Genomic DNA, 9,871 nt, shown 5'->3' on the forward strand with positions numbered 1-9,871 from the left:
ATTAACTACAAACTAAGAGAGCATAATGAATGCTGTAGGACAGTGGGAGAGAATCTCTTTTATAGGCATGGCAATAGGACAACTACATTCCTCATGAGTTATGACACTCACAATCACTTTGGGGACTTCTCTAAATCCATGACTTTAAAATGCTATTACTATACCAGAGAATCCTCATTTCAGCTTATTGCATGTATTGTTGAGTAAGGTCACTTAAATGAAAATCAAAATTATTGTTATGCTTAATTGACAGTCTTTTTCATATTCCTTCAACTGTGTAAGTCAATGTTTAGCAGAAAGAGTCATTTTATAATGCTTTCACATGAAATGAGCAGTGATTCAAGTCTACTGTAATATAAAAAAAGCCACTCTTAACTTTCATTGCCTTTGGGATATCGACATTTAAACGACACCCTAATTCACACTCTACACTGTCCTGAAGAAATTCTAGGAAGACAGACTATGAACGGAAACATTTATTTGACAAGATCACTTTTACAAAATAGGAGCTGTTAAAAGTTTCTCAGGCTCTGGGAATCTGAGCAGTTGCATGTGGAGATGAAGAGGTGAGCAGAGTACAGGTGAAACAGTGAGAAGTTCACAATCAATGAACTCACCCACACCTGGGAATTATCACATCAGAAACAGAATTCATCTGTGCTAGGAAGACTGTCAGAAGAGACATGTTCATTGCAGGAAGATATTTAGAATACTTCCATCAAAACCATGTCAGTAAGACCATATCTTTCTACTTAATTCTCCCTTTCATCAGTTCTGTCTCAATAGATTAATACAACATGAAATAATAAGAATTTGAGAAACTTAAGATGAAAAATACATCTAGACCATAGTTTCCTGCATTATGGCCAAAAAAAAATGAAGAGAACATTTTCATTTCCAGGGACATAAGAGAAAGAGGTATTCATAGTTTAAGAAATTGTTTTAAGAACTACAAAGGCTGAAATTAATAATTATGGTTATTATTAAGTGACTGATACTACCTTCCAGAATAATGCAAGATATGTCAGGTGTTAAACAGGTTAACATGCTAACCAAATTGCTTTCTCCTCACTCCAAGAAACTCCCAGGTGATGGGTTTGGATGGCTGTAATACAGTCCAGTATCAGGCCCAGCATGGCAGGTAGGAGGAGCAAGGTTAATCAGGGAGACAAATGGCAGCACTATGACTCGAATGTCTCATAAAACAGCAGCAATGGACCTCAGACCTCCCTCTATTTTACTGCTACAGCAAAAGGACTTTTTGCCTTGACATCTGCTATAATTTAAATTTATCTGTTTTTATTTAGATTTATCTGTTTTCGTGTTGAAGAATGACAATTACATTGGTTAACTCCCCACTTTACAATACTAGTGAAGGGCCAAGCAGGGCCAAGCATCAAATCATTTCTACTTGAGCCCATCTATTTATAGCTTAAAAAGGCAAAATCAGATCCAAACATGTGCAAAGGCTCTGTTGTTGTAATGCTTTCCCCTTTGCACTAGTTCCTCCCTGGCAGACTTGTTGCTTCGCTGTGTCTGTGGGGATCCCCACAGTTGGCAGACAAGCACTAAAACCACAACACTTTCCTCACTCATTAGTTTTGGCAATAAAAAATGAGGTATTTACTTGTGTGACTTCCACCAGTGCAGAAACATGTCACTGAAGGAGGCAGGTAGTGACACATAATGAAATTCATTGAAACTGCAGAAAATGAGACTGTTTGGCCCCCAAAGGAGTGAATTAACACAGGGGTAAGTAAGCAAAAATTTCCTTTCCCTTGCAGAGCTACTGGCCATCCTCAGACTTTGGGAAACTGTTGGAGACTGCAATAACTTGAGCAACTCAACCCAATGGCTGTCATTCATTCTGATGGATGTGGATTCCTGTGTCCACCCTGACTTTGCTGTTGTCCCAGTTCATTCTACACCTCACCTGACTGTCCCTCTGGGGAAAGAACCACAGAATTATAGAACAGTTTGGGTTGGAAGGGACCTTTATAGAAGAGAGGAACCCAGGGACCATCCACTCTGGAACACCTTAAGTGTGTCATGAAGTAATTACTGGATTTTCCAAGAAAATGTCACAGCACCAATCTATCCCATGGGTAAATGCTAATGAGGCAGAGATTTACCATTTCCTCTCAACATCTAGTAAGCTGCATTGATGCTATCACAAAATACCAGTCTAAAAACAATTTTTAAAATGTGCATTGTTATATATATGCATTTCTATTCACCAAAACAGGGCTCATTAAAAACAGGTTTGTGGAGCAAGTAAACTCCCTTCTTGTTGAAGAAGGACAGAAGTGAGTATAATGCACTGCAATCCCAAACCCTTCATATAGCGAAGTTCTAGTCCCAAAACCCAAGTTGGGAAACACAATATCAATAATCAAGAGAATAAATTTTGATGGTAGAAAACGTTCTACCAAAACCTTCCTGAAGTTGTGCCTATCTTTTTTTTTTACTAGTCACCACCTGCACAGGTGAAACAAGGTTAATCACAGTAGGAAACTGTTATGAAATATTTTCTACTGAGGAAATAACCAATTAAGTTTCCCCAGTGGCAAACCAGCATGGCTGCAAGCGTTTGAGCTACTCTGGAAGCACAAACAGTATTCACAAGCTAAAAGTTAACTATATTGTAGAATATTGCAGAAGTAGGATATAAAATAAAAACCTTCATGTACCAACAGCTATAATGGACATGCTGTAACTCCATCTTCCATGTACACATACATACACCTCCTTATTCAGGAGACTCCCAACACGCTGAAGCCTGCTATGCACAACTTGTTTGTAACATGTAAGTCAACAAACACAGCCAAACCTTTCAGTTTCTAAGAACATCTTCCTGATCAAGTATGCTTTTGCAAACAGATGCTGCAGAGCATGAAAACAACCATCCTGACTAATTCCATCTCTCTCCCCAGCAACCCTGTCTTTAAAAGTCACTCACCACTGAATGGCCTTTGGTCTGCAGAAAAATGTGAAGTATGCTTTAATTACATCCCCAGTGGCCTCCCATTTCATGTCCTGTCCACTGTATCTCTGGCAAGACAGCCTTATCTCTGGATATTTTTCAATTACACTAAACAGCATTTATTCATGTGATTCACTGTATCAGAATGTAGCTGTTTGCTCTTTAACAGTTATTTTGAAAAGTGAAGTCTGCCTCATTAAACAATGTAAGATTTCCAGTAACACTTAATAATAATGGCTGCATTAATTAACATTGCATTCAAATGGAATCCCTCTGAGGATACGTATCACACTGCTGGCATGTTTATACCTAATGTGTTAATATCAACTCATGTTCTTACAAGAGAATTCTTGCTTTCTAACAATACATTCTAGCTGCAAATTAAGCACTGCTTGATATGCTGTCCCTATATTTTAGTGCACTGTAATACTCATATGTTTCATTCACATTTTGTTTCCTCTTTGCAACAGTTTACTTGTATGCATCAAATGAGCTGGATAATATCAGCTCCGTGTGGTGAAGATGCCTTTGCTCTGTGATCTGAGTTTTCAGTCAGCCTCTTGCAGCCCTCTACAGTACACAACAAAATACCCTCATGCACATCTTACCTCTTTGGTGTGGGTATGGAAGGAGACTGACATGTCCAAGAGAAGTTTCCTCTGTTCCACCCTCCGGACAAAGTCCTGAATCCGAACTTCCAGATGCCGAGCTGCTTTATAGATCTCTTCAGGGTCACATTCCCCAGTCTGAGCCAACTGCTCTGCAGCCTCCAAAAGCTTGTCTGCATTGGTGTATGTATTCTACCAGCAAACAAAGCAAGAAACACAGTATGAGTAATACAACTGTGGCAAGTAAACCCCTGAAAGAGGCTGTTTATGCTTTCAAAGTTATGAAAGCAAGTGATTACCAGAGTTTCAAAACAACAGTAGTATTTCCTACTGGCACTGCCATCTGTGAAAGGAGAATGTATAAAGCCACATAGACTAATCCCTGAGCGCACATGAAATAATTTCTTGTTTGAAACACACTACCCCAGCCCAAACCTGCCAGACACAGCAACAGGGCTGCCCACATGTTTATTTCCAAGTTCCCTGCAATTTCTCAAAGATAACGTAATGAAGCAAGTGGGACTAACCTCCACAGAAGCCTACAGTGCCTCACGTGATGCTCAGCTACCAGCTCAGTGCAACAGCCTCCCAATGGCTATCACATTACAGCATGTAATTAATCATGTTAGCCAGAGATGTCTCAGCCCCAAGAAACATTTGCCTTTCACTGGCTTTTGTGAGATATCTTGAGAAGACCATGTCTTCAAGCTCCTTCTAAGTCCATTCCTTGTCTACTGTTCTGCGTCATATTTCTAAATGGAGTAAGTCTGTGTGATTAGCTTGCAACCGCCAGTATGTAATGCTCATTTCCAGTTTGCCCAAGGCACATACCTGCCCCTCATTACAAAAAAATTTGATCACTGCACCGTCCTGAATGTATTTTCCCCATAGCTATGGCCTTTGTGATATGAGGTCTATCTATTACTCTACTTTACAGAGAGGGAACTGAAGTACACTGAAGTGAAGTGATGCACCCAAGATATGTCAAACTGTGAAGGAACAGAGAGGAATTCCATCAAACTTACCTCAGCTTTCAAATTACCTGCCCATCCTATCTCTACCTCTTTCTCACATCTGGAAAACACCACTTAACTAGTACACCAGAGTTTCTCATAAATAACAGCAGAAATGCAAAGGGAGGGCAGTAATCTTCTCCATGGACATGGAGCTATGGTTTAGTCAGCTATGTTGAGCAAATTAAACATAGCCAGCCTTGCTGTCATAGAAAAGCTTTCTTCACTCAAGATGAGGCCAAGAGCTCTGTGGTATTCCACACTTAAAAATAAGGAGAGACAAATATATCAGCTTAAGGGTGTTTCCAATACCAAGCTAGATCTTCAGAACTGCTCAGCAGTGGCTGAAGACTGCTCCCACTGGGAATTTTAACCTCCACATCAAAAGAAGTAGAATTGTAGCACTTTCCTCTTCAAAACCCTCCTCCATTTAAAAATGCATTAACTTGATGCATATACACAAAATACCCTTGAACACTGTGGATGCACATGTACTTCTGAGCATTAAAGGAACACTGTAAAACATAAAATCCATGAATCAAGTCATGTTGTTCCTACTTAGATAATATCCTGCTGCAGTCAACAGTTGTTGTTTGAGAAAATATTCAATACAAAGATGGAACACTGACCTCCAAGTGTTTAATGGGGGAAAATATTTCCAGTTCTAAAAAGCAGAAAGAAAACAGCTTGTTCACTGTTCATTTTCCCAGTTTCTGAGGGCTGACTATAAATGTACAGTATGTGCATTTCTCCTTTTGGACTGTGAAGAACATATTCGAGACAGTTTTGTTACCAATAGTAAATTTTTATTCCCTCATTTTCAGGCTACTGCTATAATGGTTAGGCTGTTAACAGCAGCAAAATGTTATGCTTTAATAATGATTTTTTGGAAAACTCTTTAGCTGAGAGTTTGTAAAAAATGTTCCATTTAATGAGATCTGAATTAGGGTCCAGTTTCACTTAACAGCATCCTTTCTGAATGATCCTCTTCCAATAGTCTTTGGAGCAAATGCCAAAGCTAGCACTATTTTTCAAAGCCTATTCCACTCTTGGGTTTTTCACACATTACCACTGCAACAGCTCAAACACTAGTCCAGCTCCCTAAGAAGACTGTTCCTGCTTTTATATGTAATACTTAGTGTACTTTTAAATGCCTTTGCTCCCTCCTTTTGGCACAGATTCAGGACACAGAACACCTTTGTCGAAATACAGTATGAATCCAGCTTTGCTGCATTTGTCCTTAACACACTATGGCCATCTCTGAAGAAGACCATTACAAGTTTACTGACTCCAACATGTGCTACACCTAGTTACAGGTGGATGAGGTGAGTTCACCGACAATGATCAGACATAAATAACCTGGTGAAAAGGGTGTAGGCTGAACCCTAGACTCTGGGGGAAAAGAGTGCATGCTGGGTTCAACAGAGGCTCTGGCCACACTGCACAGGCAATAAAGGATGCAGTGGTCCTGCAGCAGCCTCTGCATTGCACAAGGTTCTCCAAAGGCAAAGGGGATTTTCTGCAAGGAAGCTGACTGGATGTGGAAGGAGCCACATGCAGTATTTCTCCTGGGCTGTGACAGGCACTGTCAGCATCAGGGATGCTTCCTTGAAGTATTCATACCTAATTTTGGATATGTCTAAGTTTGCATAAATGTGTCATGCAGAAAAAGCTTGAACACAGTGCATTCTAAGTATGGAGACTTTTTTGTTCACCTGTTTTACTATCTTTGTCCACTGGGTTCAACAGGTGTCTGCGTTTCAAAAACAGGGGCAGTTAATTATAGGAAAAACACTAATGGTTTTATCCCTGCCATTCTACAAGGAAAGCCTGGTGATGAGAGATTTCCAGCTCACTGTTGCAGAGTGAAGAGTCTTACATTCCAGACAAGCAACCACATTTAGTAGTTAACCACACTTGCCTTGAGCTCCAGAGTTTGACATATTCATGAAAGGTCTGTCATCTATTGCCATCTATTGAGATATACACACACAGCACAGGCCAAATAAGCTAGAGGTTAGTCATTTGGTGAGGGCCTGCTCTACTTTTGTTCTGTTTATTTGCTTAAAGTGCACATAAACCATAGAAGAAGTTGTTACACAGATCAAGTATTTTCATCTACATCCGTTTCTCTACAAGTGCTGATCTAAAACCTTGTTGAACCTGAAAGCTTCATCCTGGTTGGTACTGCAATGCTGCAGTGCTTCCCTGCTCCCTACATTTTAATCCTGAGCTTGCTCTCTTCTTAGTAAGCCTTTCAGAGTACAGACTCTTATTTTATTTGTTTGAATCACTTTGTACATTTTTGGTGCGACATAACCCTGGATCAGGCAGGCTAAGAATCCAAAAGAGAATTAAGTCTTATGATGAAGCAAAGCATGTAATACCTCTTTGTCCCACTACTCCCAGCCAGAAAATGATAGCTCAGATTTCCAGCCCTTCTGAGATCTGGCAGGGGCACAGGATCTAGGTACATCTCCAAACTGGCATCAAGATTCAAACCTTTGGAAGAACGTAAGACTCAATGCAACCACAGAAGGAAATTTTTGCTACTAGATGGACAATCATGGCTGTCCCATTTTCTGCAAACCACAGACCCATGGAAGGTTTTCTGTAGCATCCTGAGACAGTGACACTAAAAATGGCTAATCCCTCCAGAGGAGAGACCCCATGAAAAATCTCTCCTCTGCATCTAGGGAAATTAGTTCTTGTCAAACAATAACAGCACAAGTCACCCTGAAAAAATAATCTATGAGTTATAAAATGATATGCTTTCAGAAATTTTAGGGCTGTGTGGCATTTTATCCTAATAGTGTATTAACCTGCGAGAGAACTGTCATATGCAAACCCTTGAAATTCCCTGTGAACTGCTAACTGGCATTTCATATTTCTGCACCATTTCATGCACGAAACAAACTTCCAGCTCAAACCTCTTAATAATCTTTGTATACCAAACTTTGCATAAGGACCTATTTCAATCATGAAATCTGCAAACAACAGAAAAAAGAAACTGCACCCTTCAGGTTCCATAGGGGAAATGGCTGTAATATATTCCTTTGGAGTTCATCTTACATGGAACCAGAACGCTTTCATATCTCTTCTATTTCTTGCAAATAACAATAAAGAAACACAATTATGAAAATTAAATAGACTATCAAAACCTATCCAACAATCCCTGTCAGGATTTGGAATCGGAGGTGATTGGTGTCTTAACTCATGACAATATTTACTAACAGGATTCCTTATAACTTTAGCTCATTAATTTTTAACAGTTTGATATTCTACAGAAACTTGAAAAAATAATTATGAAACAGCTGATGTGAAATTTTCCTGTAACATTTATCATGCTTTCTTTTACACTTCAGACCAACAAGAACCAAAATATCAGGATCCATTTCCATCTCTGATCCAGGCAGCAGATCTCAGCTGAGATTCCACCACGTCTCCAGGTTAACACACACGAAACCATTGCTGCATTGGAAATGTGCTATCCCAACACAATTCTTTCAGCAAAAGTCTTCCCTTAAAGTTGAAACAAATGTTATTTTATCCATAATCTTTGTACCAGAGAAGTGTTTCATCAACTGTTCTCTCCAAATCTTTTTAACCCAGAGTAGGAGTTGCACTGATTCTCAGCATCAGAGAGCACTGGCTGCTTGTAGTTTGTGCTTGGCCTCAGCTGTTATATAGAAAATAGCATTGCATTTTTCAGTACAAATCAACCAAAGGGCCCCAATTTTCTAATTAAAATAATAAAATTAAATGAAAAGATGCTGAGTAAGGCATCAGTTAATTCTTGGATGAATACAAGGTTTAAGCAGCAGGACACAATTATTTTGCCTTTCTTATTTATGATATGTATTGTGACCTAAAGAAGTCTAATATCTTAGTCACTTAGAAACAAATTAGAATGGAATGCAATAGTTCAGCTGGAACTGCAATGATCATCTAGTCCAGCTGCCTGACCCCTTCAGGGCTGACCAAGATTTAAAGCTTGTTGCTAAGGACATTGCCCCAATTCCCCTTAAACACTGACAGTCTCGACCACCTCTCTAGAAGTCTGTTCCAGGGTCTGACCACCCTCTTGGCAAAGAAATGATTCCTAATGTCCTGTCTGAACCTCCTCTGGCACAGCTTCGAACTATTCCTGTGTGTCCTATCCCTGGACCCCAGGGAGAAGGGATCAGCAATTCCCCCTCCACTTCCTGTCCCTCAGGAAGCTCCCGAGGGCAATAAGGTGACTGTTCAGCCTTCTTTTCTCCAAATTAGACAGACCCAGAGTCCTCAGCCTCTCCTCACAGGACCTTCCTTACAGCCCCTTCCCCAGCTTTGTGGATGCTTTCAAGTGCCTTAACAAAGAAAGGAAAAGAAAGGAAAACGAAAGAAAGGAAAAGAATAGGAGAGGACCTATTATCTGTGTTTGATTTTGTTCACTGACCTTTCCCCACATTTTTAAGGCATCAATCAATTTAGTGCAGCATTTTGGTTTTGACCCAAGTGCTTTTACAGAAAATTATTCCATGTAGTTTTTATCTACTGCTAGGAATTACACTTGTAACTATTTTATTGCTGCATGCTTCTAGGCTGATTACATTGAAAATAGCTGTGTTTAATGGTAGTCCAGGGCAGAGTTCATGCCCTAAATCTGGGCAATTTTTTTCCAGAACAATCTCCCCTTGCATGCTATTTTACAACTGTTTACTCTATTTGAGAGGTTTTCATGGTAACTGCCTCCAAGTTCTCCACTGTGTTGTGAGCCATGCTGAGCAGCCAGAGAAAGATGTTAATTGTAAACATCAGGAGAAAGATGAGGTGGGGGAAGAGGGCAGGTGATCACATACATTATTGCATTAAACACAAACAACACACTCTAGACTTCACTTCTCAAGTAGATGTTTAGACATTGCCTTATTCTGTATTGATCAAGTTCTGGGGCTCTGACAAGGAGTTCCAGGCAAAGGTTTCTTGCATTGATTCAGAGAGCTTTGTCACCTGGATTTTATCCTGCAAAAGGCATGGAAGAGAAGGCATCTCAAGAGGCCAGTAAGTACTGACTAGAGAGAGAAAGATGACTACCTTAGATCTGATCTTCTTGACTAGAGACTAGTGATGTGAATCCCATATAATGCCTACAGGCTGAAGCTTAGGAGACTTATCAGGCTTTCTCTGATGTGATATCTCCTTTATGTTCTTTAGCATCGTGACTTGACTCTTCAACACCAAAGATGAAATCTCTGTATCAGCACTCCTGCTGGGAAGACGGAATG

General features: G+C 39.9%; 1 protein-coding gene across 1 annotated transcript in view; it reads right to left on the minus strand.

Moving 5' to 3' along the window:
- The window catches only part of LOC103808515 (kalirin), a gene marked incomplete at both ends in the record, with an annotated part of 110,321 nt that extends 106,538 nt beyond the window's left edge, over nucleotides 1–3,783 (minus strand). Inside the window, one exon of the mRNA XM_009081305.1 lies at nucleotides 3,592–3,783. Within this exon, the coding sequence (XP_009079553.1) occupies nucleotides 3,592–3,783 (192 nt within the window). The remainder of the gene's footprint in view (nucleotides 1–3,591) is intronic.
- Between the last annotated feature and the right edge of the window lie 6,088 nt (nucleotides 3,784–9,871).

The sequence above is a fragment of the Acanthisitta chloris genome, unplaced genomic scaffold, assembly GCF_000695815.1.
Source record: "Acanthisitta chloris isolate BGI_N310 unplaced genomic scaffold, ASM69581v1 scaffold25538, whole genome shotgun sequence".
Lineage (NCBI taxonomy): Eukaryota > Metazoa > Chordata > Aves > Passeriformes > Acanthisittidae > Acanthisitta > Acanthisitta chloris.